General features: G+C 45.4%; 2 protein-coding genes across 10 annotated transcripts in view; both read left to right on the forward strand.

Moving 5' to 3' along the window:
- PLEKHA1 (pleckstrin homology domain containing A1) overlaps nucleotides 1–7,009 on the forward strand; it is a 31,297-nt gene extending 24,288 nt beyond the window's left edge. For 5 of the 9 annotated variants that reach the window (XM_040071923.1, XM_040071924.1, XM_040071926.1 and 2 more), the window contains 4 exons: nucleotides 656–719; nucleotides 1,035–1,124; nucleotides 2,210–2,284; nucleotides 4,410–7,009. In XM_040071923.1, the coding sequence (XP_039927857.1) occupies nucleotides 656–719; nucleotides 1,035–1,124; nucleotides 2,210–2,284; nucleotides 4,410–4,739 (559 nt within the window). In that variant the 3' untranslated portion in view covers nucleotides 4,740–7,009. Of the gene's footprint in view, nucleotides 1–655; nucleotides 720–1,034; nucleotides 1,125–2,209; nucleotides 2,315–4,409 lie in introns of all 9 variants that reach the window. The other 4 variants (XM_058421642.1, XM_058421643.1, XM_058421644.1 and 1 more) reach the window with 4 other exon arrangements.
- Nucleotides 7,010–12,964: 5,955 nt separating this feature from the next.
- HTRA1 (HtrA serine peptidase 1) overlaps nucleotides 12,965–25,168 on the forward strand; it is a 31,110-nt gene continuing 18,906 nt past the window's right edge. Inside the window, exon 1 of the mRNA XM_040071922.2 lies at nucleotides 12,965–13,438. Coding sequence (XP_039927856.1) covers nucleotides 12,988–13,438 — 451 coding nt within the window. The 5' untranslated portion in view covers nucleotides 12,965–12,987. The remainder of the gene's footprint in view (nucleotides 13,439–25,168) is intronic.

The following is a 25,168-nucleotide window of genomic DNA, read 5'->3' on the forward strand; positions in this document are numbered from 1 at the left end:
CATTGTTCTGTGCACTAAATGGGTTTTGAGGGCTCTGTATTAATGTGTGTTTCAAATTTGGACAAGGGCAGAACAAGGGAATATCATGGAACTAATAGAGATGTGTGTGTGCTGCCTGATGCTAGGCAGCAATTTCAGGATCTCTCTTCTGCTTACCTAATCTCTAAACCTTTAGAGGACATTAACTCACATTAGATGGATAAATCTGGCTAAGAACACTCTTCACCCTGCTGTTTCCCTCCTACTAAATGGCAATTTACCAGAGAATAATTGCTTTTGTAGCACTTGAGAGAGACTGATTTTTCTATTTTTTCTTCAACAGGCTATTTACAGAAATTTGACTAGAATGATAAATATTTTTGAAGTTAGCATATGATTTAGAATGTTCCAATCAAAAAATGTATGATAAATGCTTTTAGATTTAACATTATATGATTTTAAATGTTCTTATTAAAAATACACATAGCAGCACATGTGCCACTGGTAAACGAAAGAGTCTTAGGGCTAAAATTAGTAAAAAAACAATAGCAGAGTGATAAAGAAATGCAAAAGTCAGACAGCAAATGCTCTGATTCTCTGCCAGTTCTGCAGTCTTGTTAAAATACAATGGGAAAGTTGTACTTGCTTTTGAAATATTTTTGTATTTCATTTGCAGTGATATAATGATGAGAGACAATCTCTTTGAAATTGTAACAACTTCTCGAACCTTTTATGTGCAGGTAATTTCTTTTTTTTTTTAAACTTTGGGCAAACCCAAGAGACTGCCACTTAAATACAAAGTTTAAAGGTGAAATAGCAGCAATCCTTTGTTTTGACCATGCCACGATTTTCAGGGGGAACGTTATCTTCAGGATATTTTATTTACTGCTTTACACAGCTGTATACACATAATAGTAAATTCAGAGTAAGTCCGTAAGAAGCGTCTGGGTTAAGAAATGAAGTCCTGCTGTGTCTCAGCAGGATGCTGAGCGGCAGGGTGGGGCAGTGGGCAGGCTGAGAGCTGCTGCTGACCACGGTGTTGTTGTTGGCTGCAGGCAGACAGCCCCGAGGACATGCACAGCTGGATCAAGGCCATCTCCGGGGCCATCGTAGCGCAGCGTGGACCCGGGAGATCAGCAGCTTCCGTACGTCACCCGCACCTCCGAGGAGATGCCAGTAGCTCCTGTTCACTCGTGCCATTCAGTCCTGGTTTCTTCCTTTTGCCTTTCCTCCCTCCTGTCCTGTAGTAACGTGGCCTCTTTGCATGAACTTTCAACCAGAGCGGCGTCAAACACTGTGTGTTTTTAATGGAGTGCTTTTTTCAGTCCTACCCGTGACTTTCTGTGCCTTGTTTGTCTTGAACACTTAGATAATGCAGTGCTAACCTAGAGAAGTCCAGTATGATCTGTCACTATTACTAGTTTGGGAGTTAAATTAAAACTTTCTAATTCCTGTGTGGTGTTTCTGCTAATTGCTGTGTTTTGCAATCAAATGACAATATCCGAATTTCTTTGTAACAACTCTCACTGCTAAATTGTCATTCTCTATCGCTGAGAGTTTATTGTGTATGCAGATACAGATGAACATTTAAACTGAGAGATCTGTGCTCACATGAATTAGTTCTTGCTGTTGGAAATGCGGCAAGAACAGCATATTGCAGTACTGAACTGGGGCACTGTGACGAGTGTTAATATTTCTGAAGCCACCTGGATGCCAGCATTTCATACGTACTAGCATTTAAACTGTATTAGTTGTTCAGCACAAGGTCATTAATTGTGGAAGGTAGTGGGAGTTACTCTGGTGTCACAGTGTCTCCAAGTATGTCGAGATGTAGCACCAGGAATACTTCACAGTTCGGGTATTGCATGCTGTGTTTTTCATTTTCTGTCTCTGGGATGTTTTGTAATAAACTGAATATATCATTACCCCCATAATCTGAAATCTCATAATTCAAACCTGATTTTTGACTACAAATTTGCATTGATATCATGTTTCTGGTAACTCAGCCTAAGCTCTCAACCAATTTTTGGTCGCTGCTTCACGCTTTTTTAAATAAAACTTCCCGTTACATATTTTCTCTTTGTGGGGGCAATGAGAACACGCAGGTAACTATTCTTTCTGTATGCTTTTTTTTTTCCTTTTCCTTTTTGTGTGGGGCTAACTGAGCGATGTAGCTATGACTGTGTGCATCACTTCTTGTTCCCTCTGTTGTCCTCTCTCCCAAGTCCAGGTGACTCTAATCTTAGCTTTGCACTGTGTTCCAGATGCGGCAGGCCAGAAGGCTGTCGAATCCTTGTATACAGAGGTATACATCAAGAACTGGTGAATGCAGCACGTATGTGGGCTCTCATGGAAACTCGCCTTCTTAACAGAGGGCTAGGACTAGACACTAATTTGCACTATAAAACAAACTAAAAATAATAATGCTACCTGTTGTCATTACCATTACTGAAAACTAACTCATCAATAATATCGTTCACTCGCAGGTTTGCACTGGTTCTTTTTTTTTCCTCGCTTTTAAAATGATTGGAAGTGAAAAACGCCAAAACCGCTGCTTAATACGTCAAAGCACAGTAAATGTTTAAACATAAGTGATGTCACTTTAATAGGAAAGTACTAAAGCTAATTTGCATGAGAGTTCATATTTCCATTTTACTTTCCATTTGTTTTGAAACTGCGCTGAAGCAAGATTAAATTGAAGCTGCCCACAAACTAATACAGATGAGTGCACACAGAACACGCACGTTGTAACTCCAGGATTTGGAAGGGTCTCTAGGAGCCTGATCTGCATGGCTTATGAGGTCTCTGCATGAAATGATTAGTTCAAACATAGAAGCATTATGTGATAATGCATAATCAATACCCTGTTCAAAGCAGGGCACCTTAGGAGTAGCACGATCTCTTAACTGTGAAATTACAGCCGGTGTGGGTAGTAAAATCTGAGTATCCTTCAGGGCAGCTTAGCAAAAGTTCAGAGATCTTGTCCTAATATCCCTCTTGTCCTATGTGGTGAAGTAAAATTATTAATAAGAAGAACAACAGGAGTTAAATCAGTGAATCATAAGTTCTCCTAAAGCAAACTTTTTTCCTTAAAGTAGAGTATCAAGTCAGGTATGAAATAAGGCAATGTAAATGATGTGAAATTCAACACCAAGCTCAAGTCCAAAAAAGAGTTGCACAAGTTTATTCAATAACATTAAGCTCATTTATAAAAAGAAATACGGTAGTACTTGGCAGAACCCATTTTGATAATTTTTTTTAAATCATATGTCATGAGAATGTCATAACATTCTAAAAGAAACTTGAAAAACTGCTGTGGAAAAAAAAAAAAGTATTTAATTTAGGATATCTATTTGCATCTTGGACACACATCTGTGATGGGTTTGGGTTGTTGGTTTTTTTCCTAACAAATGTGCTTGAGAAATGCCTTGATTTGTGTGTGCACATGGGTTGGCAGATCCCTTTATTTCCTGGGCTAACACTGGTGATGGCAGAACTGGCAGCAGCTGCAGCTCCTAATGCACACACAGTTCACTGCAATGTCACACAGCATTTGGATCAGAGCCTTTCAAACCCAGCACTGCTCAGGGATTTGAGACATCCTGACAGAACTGATGGATGCAGTGCAGAACCCAAGGAACTTCTTGTTCCTGTTCAGGAGGTCAGGCTATCCCAGGACATGTAAATGGCATTCCATGCCTGTGCTTCAGACAACTAAATCATTCCTGGGTAGTCTGGGGATTTGTTTCTGTCAGTAAGTAAATGGTGGAAGATAATTTTGATGGTTATGTAAAGGTCAGCAGAGTAATGATAATAAACACAAAACAATAACTTGAATGGAAGGAGAAGCTTAAGTTTCAGTTTCTTTTCTGGGTCGTTAACTTTGGAAATTTTTATGTAGTCTCGATAGCTTAAAATTTTTGTTTGGTCCTTGGGAGAAATTGGGGAGATCTGGTATCCCAAGAAGAGGGTACAGTAAAATGTGCTTTACTTCAGGATTCAGGATATGAGTGCTTGATATAGGAAGAGGTCTGAATACATTTTTCTTTTGGAAAAGTGTGACTTTCAATGGTCTTTAAAGTGTGCATCTTCAAGAGGATATTTAGCAGCTTAGTAAAATGAGGAGCCTCAGTTTGCTGGACTACATTATAAAGTCTGCAGAGCTGCTGTGCTTGATTTAAGAACTCGATTTCACTAAAGGCAGCAGCTGATGTTGCTGTCACATCCTGCTGTGAGCTCACCCTCAGTAAAGCAGCGCCTCGAGAAAGCGCCTGCCTCCTGCCGCCGTGGCTGATGCTTCGCTTTGTGTATTTTTCTGTCTCGATTTTTGTTTTATTTTAGTTTTCATTCGTGAGCGTGCAATCTGTAACTGCATCTTTCCAACGCGACGTCGGCGACGCTTCATCTGACGCGTTCCCTTCTTTTCCCAGGAGCATCCCGAGCCTTCTCCCGACCCCGGCCGTGCTGTCCGTCCTGCCGGCCCAGGCGCAGGCAGCTCACATTCCGCAGCCCCTCTCGGCAGCCCTGTGGTCCCAGCCCCTCACCCCAAACCCCCTGCCTTGGAGAAGCGAGGATTTCACGAGTCTTTTACCAAGGCCAAGCCAAGGAGCTACAAGATCCAGGCTGTCGCTGCAAGAGAATCAACTTCCAAAGTGACTGAACGGGGTCCCTGGGAACCCCGGAGCAAAAACGGCACTCAGGAACAGGATGCTGGCCTTGTGGATCTGGATGATGCAAGCCTTCCAGTCAGTGACGTGTAGGGATGGAAGCGTTTGGAGAATGATCCATTTGTTCGGTCCTTTAATTTCCTCGCTCGGACTTTGAACCAAAGAAAATTCCAGGAAATGAGAACAAAAAATAAAAAAATATAATTTAAAAAAAAAAAAAACAACCAAACCGGAGCACTGCTGTTATATATATGTATGTGTGTGTTCCTGTGCACACATGGGTATATATAATGTGTTTGCGTGTTGCCTTTTCAGCTGAGGGTCAGAGATGGACCTCAGGCGTTTTCTCAAAGCCTGATAGTAAAAATCACTTACTAGGGAGGGGCCAAACTGCACAGTTTAGGAAAAAAACAAACCAACCCAAAATGCATTAAAAAAAAAAGTGCTTCTGCAAGTTGGCAAGGCACCAGCAACTTCTAATTCCTAATCTGGCAGATTTACTAAATTTGCAACTAATGCTCTGTTTTGGAGAACTTGTTGCCAACAAATGTGATTATTTAATTTCATCTTAAACTACAGTAAGATTTTAGGCATATATTGGAATTTTTTCTCTCCGTGACTTTCAGATACCAGGAAATGCACAAAATGTTTCTTCTGTTCTTTAGGATCAACAGTGTCAACTGATTTGTTATCAGAACAGGAATTCTGAACTCCCTTGGAATTCTAGTTATGGTGCTGTAAAGTTTCCACTAAAATAATATTTTGAATAGTCAGCCTATTTTTGATGCACTCCTAAAGGTGGGTTCTAACTTTTTGCACATTTGGATTTCCACGGACTGCACGTAGTGGTGTTTTGGAGGGGGGAGAAGAGAATTTGGACTTTGGGATTTGGACACTTTAGGTCTTTTTAACTAAGTGAGGGTTTATGTCGTGTTACATTAGGCTTTGCAGCAATTACGTTTCCTTAAATGTTTTAAATGTATCGTTTGGTTACTGTTTTGAGAATGATTTCCTTCCCAGTGCTTTGTGAGCAGTTCTTGTTTCTGTATTGGTCAGTGGAAGAGCTCCTTCAGTTGTGTTGTTCTTGGTACTGAACTGTTCCTCGTCCTGCAATCGTGGCCTATAACTTTTGGTGCACTAAGAATCTGAAGTGCCTGTGTTTTCTCTCACGTCGTTGAAACACTTTTGGGTTAGTGATGTACAAAGACCGTTCTTCCTGGGTTTGAGCGTTGGCTTGGAGTTGCTCTGGGTAGCAGTTGTTTGAAACAGCTCTTTAAAACAAGGTTTATGCCAGGGGTACCAGTGTTCTGGTGTTGCACCCACTGCTGTGCAATATGTGTTCTTAAAAAGTGAGTATTTGTTGTTCGTGTGCATTGTGTTATGGGGCATCAGTGATGCCAGCGAGGAGAACCTTTACATTTCAAGTACTGGATTTGATGGTGTGTACTTTTCATCATTTTTTGGGGGAAAAAGAAAAAAGTTTGCTTTAATCCCAACCCCACAAATATCTCGTGCTGCTGCTTACTGTGATCCTGGTTGTGCAGCTTTGTGAGACTTTCTTTGTCTGCTGGAGCCTAAGACACATACATATCAGGCAAGTCCATCTTCTCTCCAACTTCCAAACTGACTTCCTGCTTGAGAGATATGGATGGCTTTACCACAGCAATTTGTTGATCCCAGGACAGAATAATTGGTGTCATGTGAGAATGAAATATAATTAATTTCAAAACTTTAAATTATATCAGCACCTTCTTTTGGTTTTGGTTTATTTTTGTCTTGTTTTTTGGTTTTTTTTAAATCCATAAGCTAACTAACCATTGTCTTAAGGCAGTGGTGTCTGTAAATTACTGGTTTTGTTTGACTTTAGTTATATGTGAAAACTAGCACAGAATTGGAAATTACTGTAAATGTCTGTACTAGTATTGTAGGTTTTAATTTCTATAAAAATAAACCATTAGCTCTTTAAAAGCTTATTTTTTCACAAGTACATTCGTGTGGAGGACACTTTGCATCGTAATATTTTTACTGTAGTCTAACATCTGAAATCACTTGCTCTGGTACAGCTTTCACACTGCATGGTCATTTTATTATATTTTGGTATTGGCTATTTTACACATTGGGTGGAGGTAAAGCAGCTCCATTATGGAACTTACCAAAAGAGGGGGAAAGAGAAAAAATGAAAAAAGAAATGAACTACTGTTGTAGTTCAGTAGCAGAGGGAAATATTTGTGGTTGGTCACTGTCAGGGTCTCCTATTTATCAGTACTTTTATAAATCTATGAAAATTGTTAAATTATTTTAGAAACAGTGCTGTAAATATGTCACATTTAAATTGTCAATAAATCAGTTTGGGTAACTTAAAATAACATCTGGTTGAGTTTCTTTGCACCATGACAAATATTTAATCAGAGCAATATATTCTTTTTCGGCGTGTAAGAGATCAGATTCTCCTTTATCCAGACATAGCATCTCTAATTCTTCAAATCTAATCAGCTTGTGTAGGCTAAGAATGAAACTGAACAGACTGAGCTGATTTTCTTGTGCTGTTCTCAGTTTCTTCTGTGGAAGTTTTACATGTTATGCAAGGGAAAATGTTAAAAAAAAAAAAAAAAATCCCAGGGTAAGAAAATGTAAGATGGATTTTTCTGTCTTTATACTGATGGGTGGGAAGGGTTCTCTCTCAGAGCTGCTTTCCTGAGATACAGACTGGACACAATTACCCAGATTCCACTGCCACCACCTGGCTGTGCACTCTGCCCCTTCGCTGAAGAGAAAAATCAAATTATTCTCTATGGCTACAGATTCATACCCGCTGTGCTAAAATCAAATACTTATAGAAAATGGAACTGCTGCCTGCAGTGCACATTCCTGGAGACAGCTGCTTGAGGGGTGATGCTCCAGGATACAGGTTTAAAAAAATGGAATATTCCTTAACCTCGTGGAATATCAGGATGTCAGCACCACCTAGGGGTCACATTCCGGCTTTAAAAATCAGTCAAGTCTAGTACTAATTTGCTTTTAAGGTGTATTTCATACTTAAAAACTGATCTGGAGACTTCAGTTGTTAACTCACTGGACTGTTCCAGGTTGGTTGTTTTGGGGTTTTTTTTGTTGTTGTTGTTGTTTGTTTGTTTGGTGGAGTTTTTTGGGTCTTTTGTTTGCTTGTTTTTTATTTTTGCCTTTTTAGGCGCTTGTGTGTGTGTGTGTGCATGTGTGGTTTTTGGTGGGGGTTGGTTTGGTTTGGGTTTTTTTTTAGGTTTTCTGGTAAGTATTATAATGGACGGAGAAATTACAGGGTGCACCTAATGCTTACACTCTGAAGGTGTGGAACAGAAATACCGCTGTCATTTTAACTATTCCATTTTAAATAGAGGTGAGAGAGAGGGAAGAAATGAAAGAAGGGGAAATACCGGGTAGGGAATTCCAGCCGAAAATTTGAAATTGAAGCAGTGAAACCCTCTGTGCCTTGTGTAGTTTTCCCTTTTAAGTTTCGTTTCATGCCTTAATGGTTATCCGAACTTTGTAGCACAGCCTACATTATTAACAGAATAGAACAGCCTAAATTAATTGATGCTCTAAGCCACTGAGCTGCCGAAGCAGTGAAATACTGAAGACAGCTCTCCGGCAAACTTAAACCTGAATCCTGCCCTGTGAGTTGCGTCTGCGTGGATTTTTCACGTGGAATTTTCTCTGAGGAAAAGAAGCCTGGCACCCATTTGCGAAGGCGCTGCTGGTGGCCCAGCGCCGCTGAACTGCGTGTCGCTTTGCACGCTGTAATTAAGGATTTGCATTTCAAACGAGCGGAATTTCGCGCATCGGGATGCGCAGCGAGCGCACCTTGCAGGAATTCACTCCGGTCGCGCTCTCCCGACGGACGCGGAGTCACCTCAGCCCCCAGCAGGGCGCTGGGGTTTTTTTCTGTGAAATCGCGGGGTTTCGGCGCTTGTTTTGCAGCCTGCGGCGCGGCGCTGCTGCAGGGTTTGCGCTCCGACGGGAAGGAAATGCCAGCTGACCGCAGAGACGCGCTCCGTGCAGATTAGCTGCTGTTTCGCGGGGCAGGTCGCTTGGCTTCGTGTCAGGCTTCACAAAAGACACCCCGGTGCCTCATTTAGTTTGTCATTTATGCCAGAGGTTAATGCTTGTCGAGCACCAGGGCTAGATTGTATCAGGAAAAGAACGTGGAGTTTTAAACTCCCTGGGTTGAAGCCATTCTCTTTCAAAGCGGTGGCATTTATTTATTTTTTTCCCCTGTGTGTAGCAATGAGTCTAGTTTTTTTTAAAAAAGGTTTGGGTTTTTCTTTAAGCTTTTGTAAGATTTCTCTTGTTATGTTAAAGTGGAGAAGTACTGGGGGTTTGGGAGGTGGAGTAGGGATATTACATTTTTTCCCTAGAAAATCCGAGAGGAAACTATAAAGGCATGAAGCAAAATTATGAGAATAATGAAGCAGACAGAATAAAGCTAGAAAAGCTTTCTGCAAAGTCCAGGATGTGTTACCCTGGTTTTTCTGAGTTTCTTTATTAGCCTTTTGATTTTCATAAATGGAGTCAGATCTTTTAGTTACTGTAGAATATTAGAGCAGTTTTTCTACCTTTCCCACAGAAGTAATATAAACAAATCCTTTTTTTCATTCTCTGTCCTTTGTTTGCATATTTCTAACCTGAAAACAATTGTAACTGACAATTGGTCTGGCCACTGAGGCTGAGGGGTGGAAACCCCAAAAAGCCAATCTTCTGCTAGACCCACAAATGTATAAAAGTAAAAGAATAAACAAAGGGCTCTCTTCTCTCCGCCCTTTCAGCTGGAAGCTGGATCAGAAGAACCTCTGCAGAAATCTCTTGTCTGCGTGTGATTTCTTTGTGTTTCACGGTGACACAGGATGTTGCAGTTTGCTCAGAATATCAGCATTCCAGCCTTCCCAAACCTCCTTCGTCTGCTTTTCTGACCGGGACCCTTCTGGACTCAGCCTTTACCCATTTTTCTCTGCCCTTTTTTCATCTTTTACTTGCTTTCCCCCCTTTCCGTGTGCTCCGAGGGTCACATTGCAGGGCAGGACGGGCTGGCACAGCACCCCTGGCTGGCTCAGCATCCCTGGATCCCTGACAGCAGTGCCCGCACTCCCACAAATCCAGGAGAATTTCTATTGTGTGATCTCTAGGTGGAGCCTCCTATCACCCAGATCCCTTTGAAAAGCAGGAGATGAGATATTTTGCCGCCGAGATCTGGAGTGGGTTTTTTCAGACCATGTTTTTGGCCTTTGTGGTGGTTGATGTCTGCCGGCTTGGGGAGCTGTTCTGTGTCAGGTGGAGGAGAAATAATAATTGCAGGGTGTGCAGCGCCTCTCAGGTCTAAGGCACTTCTACACAGATCAGATAGATAATCAACAAATCTATTTTCCATTGAGCTAATTCATTGACCTCCCCAAAGACTTAGTTAATCTGGAAAGCAAGGCATTTATATTCAGATTTTGTGTACTTACATGACAACTATAAAATTAATATCATATAATATTATATTTTAATACTCAATAGATGACTTGCATTCTTACCAAGAAAAATGTGAAGCTGATAGTGCTGGCTGACGTGTTAAATAACTGTAAAAAAAAAACAAACCTGTACACCTTTGGTCTCTAGAATAACCACTGTCAAAGGTAAAGATAAAAAGAGACACAGCCATCGATGGAGGGAGGATGACAGAAGCCGGAGCTTTCCCACTGCGTGTGATTTTTTCCTGCCCGTGGAGATGAAGCTCCAGCGGCTGCGGGCATTAAGTTCTCTGAGCACAGCAATGTGAGAGGTGAGCAGAGAGCCTTTCTGAGCTGGGGAGGATGAAACCCCACAAAAATTCACTTATCTTTGAAGATTTTGCTCCTGCTTCCAAATGGGAGTTCACGAGATCTTTCCTGAACCTGTTTGTTTTGTTTCGGTTGTTTGGTTTTTTTAATGGGTTTGGGGGTTTTTTTTGTTTAGTGGAGGTTGGTTGTTTGTTTCTTGCTAAAAGCTCATCACCTTTCCTTAAAGATTTGTCTTTACTTAAAAAGGGGCAAAACCCAAACCAAACAACAAAACAAACAAAAAAACAAAACAAAAACACCCCCAAGCTTATAAAAAAGCCCAAAACCTATTAAAAGTACTTGATAAGCAATGGATAATTAATTACTTGGAAATATTTTGTCATGACATCTATCCCTATATGGATATATATTCCCCCCCATATATATATATGTATGTATGTATGTATGTAGGGGGAGTATATATGTATGTGTATGTACATACATTTAAAAAATGTTTAACTTGAAAATATGCTTGAGCTTTTTCTGACTTGTTAACGCAAATTATTTCAATATTAAGACAATTTGCTGTGAATTGTGCAATTCTGCAATTGCTGCATGGGTCGCTTCTGAAATCAGGTGATTCTCCTGAAATCTCTTTTCTTGCAGAGCGCAGAAGTTACTGGAAAACTGCAGATGTAAGGAGTTCATACTGGAACTTTAACTGGGAACGTTGGAATATACGTGATTTCCAAGGTTCAGGTACTAACCATCAGTTTAAGTTTTGCACAGGGTTTGATAAGTTTTTGTAGTGCTCCCTGGAACAATTTGAATTCTGTTGCTTGGGACGCTGTTTCTACCTGCTCAAGTGGCTCGTTGTTAACTTTTCCTAGGAGAAAATCTTTTGAATTCTTTTGTATTGACAGAGTTGGCGTCAAGTTCAACTCCTTGGTGGCAGCTCATCTAACAGTTAACAGCATTTCCTCTTGCCTAATGGGTTGTAAAGTTCATTAGCTGCCTGGTTATCGGCGCCTGATAAAGGTACACTTAAATAATTATAGATTGGGAGTCAGTTCAAAAGTTTAATCGGCTTGTAATTAAAAAAAAAAAAAAAAAAAAAAAAAAAAAAAGGCTTTGCTTAAACGGTTAAACCGTTCCCTCTCAGCTTTGGCAGGCATGCCCTGTCCCTCGGAGGGCACTCGGTTGTAATTAAACCTCCTTTCAGAGCACCTTGTGTGTGCCCAAAGAGCAGATGGCAGAGAGGCCGCTGTCCATAGGTTCTGGCCGGTGCCCAGCTGCTGGATAAATGGGATCAGCCTGCCCGTGGGATGGTAGAAAATGACTTTTTTTGGTGTTTTGGTTTTTGATGTTGTTGGTTTTTGTTGCTTTTTTTTCCCTACTATCATTTCGGTTGATTAACCTTCTGCTAATTGCTGGTACCCTGCGGCTCTGAGCATCTCGGGCGAAGCGCGGGGCCGAGCAGGAGGCTCGGGAGCATCCTTCCCTTCCTGCCGTCCCTCGGGTACCGGCCAGCGAGCCGGGAATGTCACGGGAACGCCGGGAATGTCACGGGAACGCCGGGCATTGCCGGAGGGGATGCCTGATATTCGCATACATTTACATATAATGGATGCACCCATTCACTCCTCCCCCCATCCCTTATCAGCTGGAAACCTTATCGGCGCTTACTTCGGATCGCTTCCCCGCGATTCCTGACCTGGGGAAGCGCTCGCAGCCCCTTCCCTTGTTTGCGGGAGCGCCTTATCAGCCTTTCCCCTGATCTCCATCGCCCGTCGCCATTTCCGGGCTTTCACCGCTCTTTCCCCGCTCCGGCGGGGAGGGGATGCCTCTGTCCCGGGGAGGGGATGTCGCTGTCCCGGGGAGGGGATGCCTCTGTCCCGGGGAGGGGATGTCGCTGTCCCGGGAGGGATGCCGCTGTCCCGGGAGGGATGTCGCTGTCCCGGGGAGGGGATGTCGCTGTCCCATGGGGATGTCTCTGTCCCGGCTGCGATGTCGCTGTCCCGTGGAGAGTGTCACTGTCCCGGGGTTGTGTCGCTGTCCCGGGAAGGGGGATGTCGCTGTCCCAGGGGGATGTCGCTATCCCGTGGAGAGTGTCACTGTCCCGGGTGGGATATCGCTGTCCCGGGAGGGATTGTCGCTGTCTTGTGGGGTTGTAGCTGTCCCTGGCTTATGTCGCTCTCCCGTGGGGTGTGTCGCTCTCCCGTGGGGTGTGTCGCTGTCTCATGGGACGTGTCGCTGTCCCGGAGGGGGGTTTGTCGCTGTCCCGTGGGATGTGTCGCTGTCCCGGAGGGGGGGTTGTCGCTGTCCCGTGGGACGTGTCGCTGTCCCGGGGTTATGTCGCTGTCCCGTGGGATGTGTCGCTGTACCGGAGGGGGGGTTGTCGCTGTCCCGGGGTGGTGTCGCTGTCCCGGGGGGGCGGTGTGGGGGTGTCCCAGCCCGGGGGGGGCCGTGCCCGCGGTCCCGCCCCGCCCCGCCGCGTCTCTCCTTAAAGCGGCCGCCCGGCCCCGGGCGCTCCCAGCGCTCTCTCCGCTCTCTCCGCTCTCTCCGCCGCGATGCCGCTGCGGGGCTGGACGCTGCTGCTGGCGGCCCTGCTGCCCTCGGCGCTGCCGTCGCTGCTGGCCGCTCCGCAGCCCGCCTGCCCCGAGCGCTGCGATCGGTCTCGCTGCCCGGCGCTGCCCTCGGCCTGTCCGGGCGGGCCCGTGCTGGACTCCTGCGGCTGCTGCCGCGTGTGCGGAGCGGAGGAGGGCGAGGCGTGCGGGGGAGCCGGGCCGCCCTGCGGAGAGGGGCTGCAGTGCGTGCTGCCGCCCGGAGCCGTGCCCGTCTCGGCCACGGTGCGCAAGCGAGCGGCCTCGGGGCGCTGCCAGTGCTCCAGCTCCGAGCCCGTGTGCGGCAGCGACGCGGTGACCTACGCCAGCCACTGCCAGCTGCGGGCCGCCAGCCGCCGAGCCGAGAGCCTCCGGCAGCCGCCCGTCATCGCCATCCAGCGCGGAGCCTGCGGGCAGGGTGAGGATACGCGGGGGGAATGTCCCGGGCCGCGGGGGAGAGCGCGGAGGCTCCGCACCGTCACCCCCGGCCGCGCTGCCACCGCCCCGCGGGAGAGCAGCCGGAGAGCAGGAATGAGGTTTGGCAGCGGCTGCCGAGTGCGGGGGTGGGGGATGTGGGGGGAAAGCCTGCACCCGACTTAAACTTGTCTCTCCCCGCCGCCCCGAGGGGTGATGCCGCGCTCCAGACTGGGGGAAACTGGTGCGAAGCCTCCGAAGCTGGTGCGGCTGCGGAGCCGGCTGCTCGGCTCCGGCAAAAGTTTGGAGAAATAACTCGAGCGCGCTCCCTTGTCCCGGCGCTTTGTCACAGGGAAATGCCCCGGGGAATAAAGCCAGGAATGCAGGAGCCGATGAGATGAGATGCGATGGAGAAAAGGGGTGGGCAGAGCAGGCTGCTGCCTGCCTCGGCCCGGCTTAGCAGACGCGCTCTGATTAATAAAGACTTGCCGGAAAGGGAGAAGCCTGTTAACAGCGTGCTAAACTCAGTCTGGAGTTTGGCGTTTGTTTTTGTTGGGAGGGTTTTTTTTGAGGATGGAGATGGCCGCCGATAAGTAACAATGCGTGGCATTTCTCCTGCGGCATCCTTTAGTTGTCAGTGAAGTCAAACCGAGCGTGATGTGAGCGCTCAGAGCCGCGGGACGGATGCAGATTGTTTGTAAACGGTGTAAAAAGGCATTGCCGGGTTGGGAAAGGGTGGCTCAGCAGCTGGAGCGGCCGGGCTGAGCAGCCCGAGGAAGGGTTTGGTGATGGATGTGACACAGAGCCGCGCTGGGATAAGCAGGGGATGATCGTCACAAGATGCAGCCCCTAATACGGGCTGGATTAAACCTCGTAAGCCGAGGCCGTGTATCCCTTCCGAGCCATTCAGCATCCTTAGGGGGAAACGTGTAAAAATTAGCATGAGTTAAGCCTTTATTTCTGAAGTGGCAGTCACTGTTTAGTAAGTTAGCGCTGTTTTAGTGAGGATTAATTCTTCTGGTAGAAGTTGTATCATTTCTGAACTTCCTTTCTTTTAAAGCACGTCTTTTTCTACACTTAGCCATTATCCCTCCTTCAGAAAAGCATTCTGATGTACAGTGGCTGTGTGTTCAGCCTACAGCTCAAGCTCACAGCTTTGGTGTCAACACAATCAATTTTTTGTACCCTTGGTTGTCCCCTCGGTGTCAAAGCTGCGTTGTGCTCCACGGCACGTTGCTGGCATTTGCTGACACCGGAGACAATCAAACCTTTCACACGGTTTCCTGATGCCCTCTGTAAGACAATGCCTTGTGATTTTTATTCTCGATTCATGAAACCAATACTGTTTTCTCAGCCTTTTCTGCTGAGCGTTTGCAGAATTGGGGCTGTGTTTGAGCTGGGAGCAATGCGTGCCTCTGGTGGGGGAGTACAGAAAATGCGCAGAGTCCCTGTCTGGGAAAGCTCTGCTGCTGCAGATCCATCAGGAGTAATTCCAGACAATCATTTTGCCCTGTTGCACCTCTGGAACAAAAAGAAGGTGCTGGAGACGCCAAGCAGTAGTGCATGTGTGTCCCTGGATGGGAGCAAACATTGCTACCAGCAAAGCTTTTTTTTCATATGTAAAGAGCCTGAAATAAAAAGGGGTGGAGAGTAGGCTGTAAAGTGCTTGAATCGATGTTTTGAAAAAGCACTGCCTAATATTTGGCACCCTAGAGTAGTTAATCTTTTTATTCTATTGTAAGTTTATCATCAGGATTGCTTTTTCTGCCTAAAGACTCCGTTATCTCTAGCCATTTTTTTCATAGTAACAGACCCATGTAAATAATTTGGTCTGTACAATGCAACAGCCTAGGGAAACAAAGGGATGGGAATACAGAGAAAGCGTAAGAACTTTTTGTTGCTTTTAACCTTCACAATATTTCAGTAACTGGTCAAGTACAGTGATGTGTATATTGCTTAAAATAAAGTAAAACTTCGTCATTTTCAGTTTTCATCTACTACAGTCTGCTCCCAACGTTGTTTTTTTTCTGGTCGGTGATTCCCAGGGAATCTCTTTGGATACCAGCAGCGCTGGAGAGGATTCAGCAGAGGCAGGAGCAGGTTGTTCTGGCTCTGTGTGCACAAGGGCGATGATTCCCTCAATCAAATTGAGGCAAAATGAACCTCAAAAATCTCCAGTCCTTCCCAGCAGCATCCAGCTGTGCTGTGCCCACAGCATAAACCAGTGCTCCCAGTCCTGCTGTGCCCTTTCTGCAGCAGCCTGGACAGGGCTCCTGAGCTGCAGCTGCCACTGTAGAAGCCTTCCTTTTCCAGCAGAGCATGAGAGACAGAGAGACAGGAGCTGGCAGAGGATGCTCAGGCCTGCAGAGCCCGTGCTGGTGCAGCTGTGTGTGTTGGTACAGCTGAAAATCCAAAGGCACAGGGGGGAGGTGAATGTGCTCTGGGCAGAAGCTGTGGCTGTGCAAGAGCATCCCACACCCAGGAGCGAGGACGGTGCCACGAGCCCTCAGCGTTCAGTGGCGAGGTTCAGCATGCAGGGAGGATGTTTTCTTTTTCTTCTGCAAATATGTTTTTGGTGGCCTTAAATCCCTCCTGCTGGCCGAGGGAAGAAGGCTCAGCACACAACTTAAACCAGGCTTTATTCCCTTCCTCTTTTTTCCCACAGGTGTTGGCAGGCGTTTTGGGGCAGTGTGCCCTTCTCTCCACGTAGTTCTCTTCATGCTGTAAAATCTAAACTAAACCTGGATTTGTCATTTCCTCGCTAACCCGAGGAAGAGGAACGTTCCTTGTGGTTGCTCTCCATTTCTAGCTATTTTCTGCCTGGTTTTGAGCCGGTTTTGTATGTTTTCATATTTTTGTTAGGTTTACTATGTCTGATGTGGTCTCCCAGTGAGCTCAGCAGCCCTCGGCTTGCTGGCATCTGTCACAGGTGGCTCACACTCCAGTCCCAGGCTGCTCACACCATCGTGTCCCATCTGGGCTCTGATGGGAGCTCTTATGGCTTAGATTAAGCAGCTCATCACAGCTCGATGGCCTGGGGAGAAGGCAGAGGTGAGGGGTAACTCTCAGTCTAGACAGCTGTGTATCACTGAGATAGACTCAGCGACTTCATCACCTGATCTCACAGTTCTGGAGACAGGGAGGGGGAACCAAAAAAAAAAAAAAATTAGAATCACTCAGGGTCTTGCGAAGTGGCCGACTTTGTGTTTTGAAATGCACCAGGCAAAACTGCATCCAAGTGTCTCTGTGTAATTATCTGGCAGGAGAAAAGGACCTCTGCGGTCAATAACCCATTTGTCACTCACGGAGTCCTTCTGAAACAGCCTGAGAGCGATCTCAGTGCAGCAGGGGATGGGCAGGAGATGGATCTGCATTCCCGTGCCCGACGGTGCTAATGGGCTGGCAGAGCTGAGCCTGGAATAATCGGGGCAGGGAGGGAAACTCAGCCGGGAAATCTGTGAAGGTTGGGAACTCGGCCAGATATTTATCAAGAGGGAAGTTGATAGTGTTGTTATGAACAAGGCTTTCAGCTGTTTCCCTGAAGATAATAACAGGCGCATGGTGGTGGTTTTATTATTATTATTTGCGTGCTGAAGAAGTGTTGGGAGACTTTGGCAGGTTACTTGGCACGTGCCAAGCCTATTAAAAATGACCCAGGTTTTCAGGGGCTGAGTGCACAAAGGAGCATTCCAGTGCTGCTAAATTTTCATCCCCTCCCTCAGCCGCTGTTTGGGTGGTCTGAACATCATTCTTTTCCAACTTTTCCTCAGTCTATTTTGCAGCAGCAGGAGAAGGGAGGGAGAGAAGAGGCAGCTGAAGGCAATGGAAATAAATAGCAACAACTTTCCAGAAGATAACCAATTCCCAAGTGTGGGATCAAAAATCTTTTCCAAAGCCAAGTACTCAGCTCGGAGAGGAGACAACTGTAAGAAGTGGTTTGTCAGAAGAAGCTCACCTTTTCCTCTCTCCACATCTAGATTTCCTTCCTGGGGAGCAGGCAGTAATTTTGCAGTCTCCAGACTTCAAACAGTCAAGTCAGTAAATACAGATTTGGAACAAGGAAAGATTCAATCCTTTCATCTTCTGGCCTTTGGAATTTAAAGGTACCTGTGGACTGGGCAGGAATACTTGAGGCCATGAGTAAGCAGCAGGAGTGTTGTTAAGCAGATTTGGATGTGAGGGAGGCAGCACATCCCGAGCAGCTCTCAGGCTCTGCCGTCCAAGAAATAGGAGAAGCTGGAAAATATTTTTCAAATGTGAATTTACGTGTGCTCGGAGTGAAAGAAAGCAATGTCAGAAATAGAAACTCTGGGGTACTGTGGAACTCGACTTGTGTTGTAAATACAGCCAGCCCTCGCTCCCAGGAGCTGCTGGGGCCTCTAGGATCTCTGGCTGGGGCTGGCAGTGAGCCCCACTGCCTTTGTAAATACCTGACATTATTTTGGAGGCTGTGTTCAGCATGTAGAATAGAAGAGTTTATTTTGCCTTCTGGAGGCCGGTCACTGCAGTTCCCAAATTGGTTGTCCTGCTTCAAAGAGAAGACTATAACTAAAAAATGACCCTCCACTCCCTTATATCAAAGGGCTCTAAAATAATTGGTCTTATATTAATAGATGTTGACCTTTTATCTGTAGGTAACAGGAGAGTTACAATATCTTAAGGCTGTGAGACAGGACACAGGTGACAAGTTATTTTAAAGTTTAGCGAACTGAGAAGATCTTTGCTGCCATATTTTACCAGCTGGAGATGAATTACTCAGGCAAGCAGAGCAGCTCTTGAATTTCTGGGTTAATATCAGACACCCTGGTGCACTGATAAGGAGGAGCACAAGCTGGAGGTCGGCTGGGTTGTGCAATTTGTTACAATCTCTCCGCCAGGTGCTTGATTCTGGAGGGGAAAAAGTGAAAAAAACAAAGCAAGTATGTGTTCCACGTGCGAGCAGATGCATTTTCCTCTGCCTTTTCCTGCAGGCTGGCACCAGGCTGGTGAGCCTGTCACTGTGAGCAGGGCCATTAAAACTCTCTATGGTACTGGCTAACCAAACCTCATTCTTGTCTCTATTTTCTCCCCATTGGGGTTCCTCACTCTTTCCATCCCCTCACTCCTTTTGGTGAGACATGGGAGAGGGATGTGCAATGAATAGTTCCAGCATTCCCCTTCACAGAACTGCTGCTAGAAATCCCAGTGAGACAGAGCTGTGGTGCTTAAAATGTTTCTGGTAGCACTTGGATTTGCACGTATTTGTGTTGCCAGACAAGTGATGGATAAAATAGCTCTTAATAAATCTGGTAGCCGTGCACAGAAGTTACCCAGTGGTCTAAAATCTGAAATATTTTCTGTGGTAGAGGGTAACATTAGCAGGCGCTCTCAATATTTTTCCAGAGACTGCTGTCGTTGCCCCGTCTCACAGACAGTGAATCTAGGGCAGGGAAAGATAAAAAGCCTTGCTCAAGGTCAGCCAGCAGCAGAGCTGAGAGCAAACTGAGCCCTCATGAGTCCCTGCTCAGTTTTCTGCACCTTGCCAGCGTTGCTGCTCCGTTTTCCATTACTTTTCTTTTCCATTACTCTGTTTCTCTTCACTTGCAGGCTGCAGTTTTGGCTTTGCCGTGCTCACAGCATCGATGATCTGTCGATCTGCATCTGCAGAAACTCCTCTTGGAGGAGGGTGCACCAAGCACTGGGAAGGAAGAGAAACCCAAACAAGTCTCTCCCCTCCCACCATCCCACCCCCAAAATAAACACAGCCCCCGAGGAATCTCATGCTTTAACGTTTGTGGTGGTAGAAGGATGATTCACTTCTTTTTCCAGGACAGCACAGGCGCTGTTTGCAATGTCTGCCCTCTCCCCATCTCTGTTCAGGCCTCAGTCTATGAAGGTAAAGTTTGGCTAACCCTTGTTTGCTTTTGTATTCACACAATTTTAGTGGGCAGAAGGCACTCATAAATACGAAATATACTCGGATGGTCCATAAAATAAAGCAAGATAGGTATTATAGATAAGAATATCAAAATCTAAATAGCTACTGTTGATAGGGGAGCAGGGAATATAATAATTAGAACTCTAGATATCTTTGAAGAATGCATATTTGAGAGAGTGAAATGGAAACCTGCTGCTCTTTAAACCTTTCATGAGGAGCTACAGGGGCAGCAGGGCACTGTGTGACAGTGGCTGCCCCACCAGTGGCAGTGCCACCCCCTTATTTCACCTCTCCAGGCAGGGTGGCAGAAGGAACATCCACACTACTCCAGGTTCATTTCCCAGCCGCTCACTGATTTCTGATGTCCACTTTAAAACAAATCTGGGTGGTCTTGGAGTGATTCTTGAGGCAGATGTAGAAAATACTGCCAAAGGCTGACAGATTTTTCAGGCTGTTGAGGCTATTGCAACGTGGTTATGCTGGGTTCATGTATTGTACAATTACAACACCCCAGAGTAGGAGTGGTGTCTGTTTTATTACTGTTCTGAGGGGTTTCTATCTACTTTTTCCTATAGATTTGATCCTTATTTGTGTAAGCTCCATGTCACTCCTAAGTCCTGCCACAGCAAAGTGGTCAAACCAGTGCCTTCCCCAGCTGGAGAAAAGCAGCAGCTTAGGAAGCTTTTTATAGGCCTTCCCCTTAAGAGGTTTTTTTTTTAGGCTAGAGAGAAGTTTAAGAAGCATGAAAACAAGAACTTGTTTTTATTCCCTGGTGTCTTCGTCCCAGGGTTCCTGGAAGTTGAAGCTAACTCTCTCTTAAGCAGGGATTTCTTCTGAAGATGCAGTGCAAAAGTTTCTCACATACTTAAAATGAGATCTTAATGGTTTTATAACTTTCAGAGGAACTCTCGGGATCAGACAGCTGCTGGCTGCATGTGGGATATAGGAATTACCACCTCGTTGGTACTTAATGGGCGTTTAGAGGTTATTGACCCGACTTGGAAGGGACACAAACTGAGCAGGGCTGGGGAAAAAAAAAAAAAGAGAGGAGAAATTATTCCTGACTCATCCGTTGTATTTTCAGCCTTCTGCAGAGAAGAGAATTGTCCGCTTTCACCGGCTGGCTGCACTACTCTGCTCCTCTGTCTGCAGGAAACGGGGCAGACTCTTTTCCATAACTACCTGACTTACATTTCTTAGCGCTTCCAGCTCAGACAGGGCTGCAGTTAATGCTCTTTCCGAGCTCGGTGCTCTCTGCCCTTGTCCTGAATTGCTCTTCACCTTTATCCCGTGTGTCTGAGCATCTCCCCGCACGCACGCTGCCTCCCCTGCCCCTGCCGCTCCTGGTGCCTGTGCAGGGCACCAGGGCTCTGTGCCTTTGTCAGAGGGCTTCTGGCTCCCAGTGAATTCATCATCTGTGCTGAGCCCCCCTCAGCATTGTATGAATATGGCAATGCTGCTGCGGGAACGGCGTGTTCCTGCTCCCAGGGCTGCCTTCGTCCTTCCCTTCCCTTCCCGGGGCTCCAGGCCTGCCTGTTTATGCACAAGCTGGGTTTCCTCCCACCTCAGCGCTGCTGTTTACAGAAGGAATTGCAGTTTCCTGTTGTTTTAGATGGAGCTGTCCCTCCTCTCTGGATTCCTGCCCTCCCTGCTGACACCCAGTTGCTCCTGAGCCTCCATCAGCTCGAGAGTCTGATGGCTTTTGCTGCTTGCTGCTATAACTGTGAGTCTGTTTTACAGAGGCAGCCAGTGCACTTGGTTTATAAAGGAATTTCTGGCATTCCTGAGAGGTTTTATGTACATATTTTCCCCGCTGTGAGGTTCTGCTAGGGTTGCTAAAGGCCGAGATTGTTCCAATCAGATAAAACAGGGGTTATGCCCATTTTAGAGCTAAATCTAAGACACCAAAGCACAGATTGCTTTTCACAAGTTGCATGGAGACGGAGTAACACGGCTCGGGCCAAGATGCACCCATGCAGGGCGTTCCTTCTTTGCAGAACCTTCCAATCCTGGGATCTGTAGTAATTTTGCAGCTGAGTCGTAAAGAAGATATTCTATATTCCAAGTGACTTCCCACGTATTCTGCCTTGTAGATCAATGGTAGGAAAAGTTTCCGTTTGGCTAAAAATGAAAGCGTAGATCTGAAATTGTATAGGAACGTCCTAGAGAAGAGCTGTGGGCATGTTACTTGAGGAACAGGCCCATTGACCATTTTCAGTGACAAGAACATCCTGAACTTGGTACTGGGTGCCAAAGACGTCTGATTCCAACTAAGAAAGAAGCTGGGCTAAAGAGCTTGGACCAAACTTCTCTGAAGGCTTTGCTTTGCAATTTCATTATCTTCAAACACTTTTTGTTGTTGTTTTGCAAATACTCCAGAACTCTTCATGTCATTCTCTCTATATAACTTGATAATTCTTACTATCACAACGTGGTCCGGCTTGCAAGGGACCTTGAAGCCCATCCAGTGCCACCCCTGTCATGGGCAGGGACACCTTCCACTGTCCCAGGGTGCTCCAAGCCCTGTCCAGCCTGGCCTTGGGCACTGCCAGGGATGGGACGGCAGATATTGGTAACCTCCTTGTGTTGCCAATATCCGCTTTTCCTTATTCCTACAGCTGGATTCTCAATACCTTTCCCTTTCAAGCTCTTCTCAGGGCAAGCATTAACTTGTGGCCGGTAGCGAACGAGTAGAACACCAATTAAAATGTGAAACTTTTTCACCTTTATTTTTATAACTCAAATGTGTTTTTGTTCTGTGAGCGACCACACATTGCTCTGAAAACTGTCCTCTGTTACCATTTGGGAACTGTTCTGTTCTATGAACTTTGTGTAGATCCCGTTTTGTTTAGCTTGGCAGCTCTTTTGGGTTTGTTTAAAATCGGTGATTAAAATGAATGAGTTTCTGCTTTTGGATTAGCAGGGAAAAAGACAAAGTCCTTGTTGAAGACTGCCAAGAAAGAATTGATCATCTAAATATTATGATGATGAAAATGGACTTTAGTTTCCCTTTGCACGTGTGCAATTACGCCAAATAGCAATTTCACTTAAAATCCTCACTTTAATCTTGCGGTGGTTCTTGCTGCAGGAATTATTTTAAGTGAAGACCAGATTTGTGCAGTTTACTATTTGGAGAGATTTCAAGCTCTTTATTCCACCATTATTTAGGGTTATGAAAATATTTTTTGCTTTTAGGGGTGTCACAGTAATACAGACTTTCCTCCCAGAAATCTGTGAAGTGTCTTGAGTTTCTGCATGGATTATACAGGGGGAAAAATAACTGATGCAATAGCTTCTGTATTAACAAGGTGCTGTGGTTCAGACCTCTCAAAATTCCCTCCAATGACCTAAGAGTTGCTCTTGAGCAAATTGCCTGTGACACGTAGAATGTTGTTCCTTATTTTCTTAGTGTTTTCATTGTGTAATACCCTTTTTTTGGTGAATTACACAATTTATCCTAGAATAGGAAGTGGAATATTTAGGCTCTCAGTTTTCTGTAATTTAAAAAAAGGAAGCGTGGCAGCAGATTCCCACACTTTTTCCTCGTCTCTCTGCAGCAGGACTTGCTGATCCCTCTGTTTTCAGTGAGCTGAGCACCTTTGCTGGAGTCTCTTTGTCTCCATAGTCAGAGGTTTGCAGGTTTTTATGTGGCATGAATGGAAGTTTGTACAAACACCAGCGGCTGGAGTTTTATTTGGGAGGGTGGAAGTCCTCCAAGGAAAACTTGGTTTGTGGTTTGTGTCAGTAGTCACCGGTGCTGGCAGCCCAGGGGTTTCGTGAGTGCTGGAGCTCTTTTGGTTTCGTTCTGCAGAGAATCCCAAACCCAAGCCGTGCTTTCAAACCCTTGTGTGTATCTAAACAAGTGGTGAGTGCAGGAGGAAATCATCCCCTGTTTTCAGCAGCCTGGGTAGTTTAATATCTTTAGTTATCCCATAAACTGCAGCCCTTCGGTGAGGGTGGCACAGAGCTCTCCCTGGGATGTGCCTTTTTTCCCATTTCATCATCCTAAGTCAAAAAGTCCCACTAAGTAGGATAATGACTTTGCTCCTTACTTCAGTCAGTGGGAAGATCCTGATGAAGGAGAGCAGAACCCCTTTTTTGAAAAGGGGAAAATGGGTGAAAACTGGATGGGGAAAAGCCCCAAGTCTGACTGAGATGTGCCCAAAGCTTTGTTTGCAGCCCTTCTCTCTTCTCTGTGCCAAGAGAAGCCCTTCCAGAGCAGCAGACACAGCTCTCCCAGCAGAAGGGGAGAGGTTACTTCGGTGAGATTTCTATCTCCAAAGCATCTCTTCAGTTTAGCCCAAAATAACCACCAGAAGCAGCGTGTGCGAGCTGCGAGCATCATCGCATCGGTGCCACTTTGAGTAATGACCTAACCAGAACCCAGATCTTAATTTGCTTTTTGGCTCCTCTTTATGAAACCGAATTACTTCAGTTGTTTACAGCTGGGTGTGCTTTTTTTCATGGCTTGGTACTCTGTCTTGCTCTCCTAGCAGTCTGTTTACTGATTATTAGCCCTGTTAATGCCAGTTGGCAGAGATTTGCCTTCTCATTTCAGGGCTGGCAGCCAGCACACCTTTGAAGTCTTTGAAAAATTGGTTGCCTTGGGAATTCTTCATGCTGTAACCTATTTATATTTTGGGGTTTTTTTTTTGTCATTAACTGAATTCACAACAATCATCTTTATAATGTCATTAATAAAGGTTTCTTAGCCGTGCTCGTGGGCATTTAGGGCATTGTGCAATAGTTCAATAAAAAAAATGTTACAAAACACAATAATCACAGCATATAAATAGAAAGAGGAGCAGTCTGGGAAGATTTGAACGTCAGAGCCTGAAGGTATTTAGGACCTAGAGCTTTTTTGAAGCCCAACCCTCAATGATTTAGAAACAAACCAAAACACCACCCCCATTAAAAAAAAAAAAAATCCCCCCCAAACCAAAACCGAAAACATATATTTTCTACTGAGGCCCTGAGCTATTGGTACAGCTGGAAAATAGATGTGTAAGAGAGAAGAGGATAAAGTATAGCTGGTGAACTCTCAGTTTCACTGCTGTCTTCTACAGCGGCTGGGGATGGCTGGAAACTGCCCTGTGGTGGTTGAGGAATGAGCATCTGCCCATATGAAATTTGTAATGGTGGAGGTTTTGTGGCCATTTATGCTTCCATGTGCTAGTTTGGGCCTTGGTTCAAATCTTAGATGAAATTTCACACAGAAGTGGTCCCAAAGGACAATTAGCTTGGGTTTTTTTGCCCTCCATCATTCTTTATCTCAGTGATGAACCAATTTTTCAATGTATCAATACTTCTACTACAGCTTTCAGATTTTACGCTGACGGTAAAGACCAGTTCACTGGAATTCTTTCGTTAGCATTCGTCAATGAGTTCATCAAGTTTAGTACTTTGACTGTTGTTTATTTGCTGTAAGAAGGTATGTTTTCCATTTAAATGGGCAGTGGTTCAAGAGCAGTTGCACAACTGTGTTACACAATGCAGGAATTCCTAATACATAAGCAATAGGCAGGCGTGGCCAGCTGCTGGGAGCTTTTTGGGTCAGTATGCCATGAATTGGTATTTATTATCTAACTTTTTCAGAGTAGCAAATTCTGAACTTTTTTTTGTTTCACCCTGCAGTTTAGTTTGGGACTGCACGAGGAGGTGGATTATGGACAGAATACTGTTGCCTCTGAAATCCTGGCTTTTGTAGGCTCCAGCTCCAAGGGAAGGCAGCTCTGAGGTGAAGCATTAGCAGTCTCACCATGTACAGCCTGGGCATCCTTTTTCTTCTTCAATGGCTGAAAGCAAGAAAGACTGAAG

Source organism: Hirundo rustica, chromosome 8 (genome assembly GCF_015227805.2).
Source record: "Hirundo rustica isolate bHirRus1 chromosome 8, bHirRus1.pri.v3, whole genome shotgun sequence".
Lineage (NCBI taxonomy): Eukaryota > Metazoa > Chordata > Aves > Passeriformes > Hirundinidae > Hirundo > Hirundo rustica.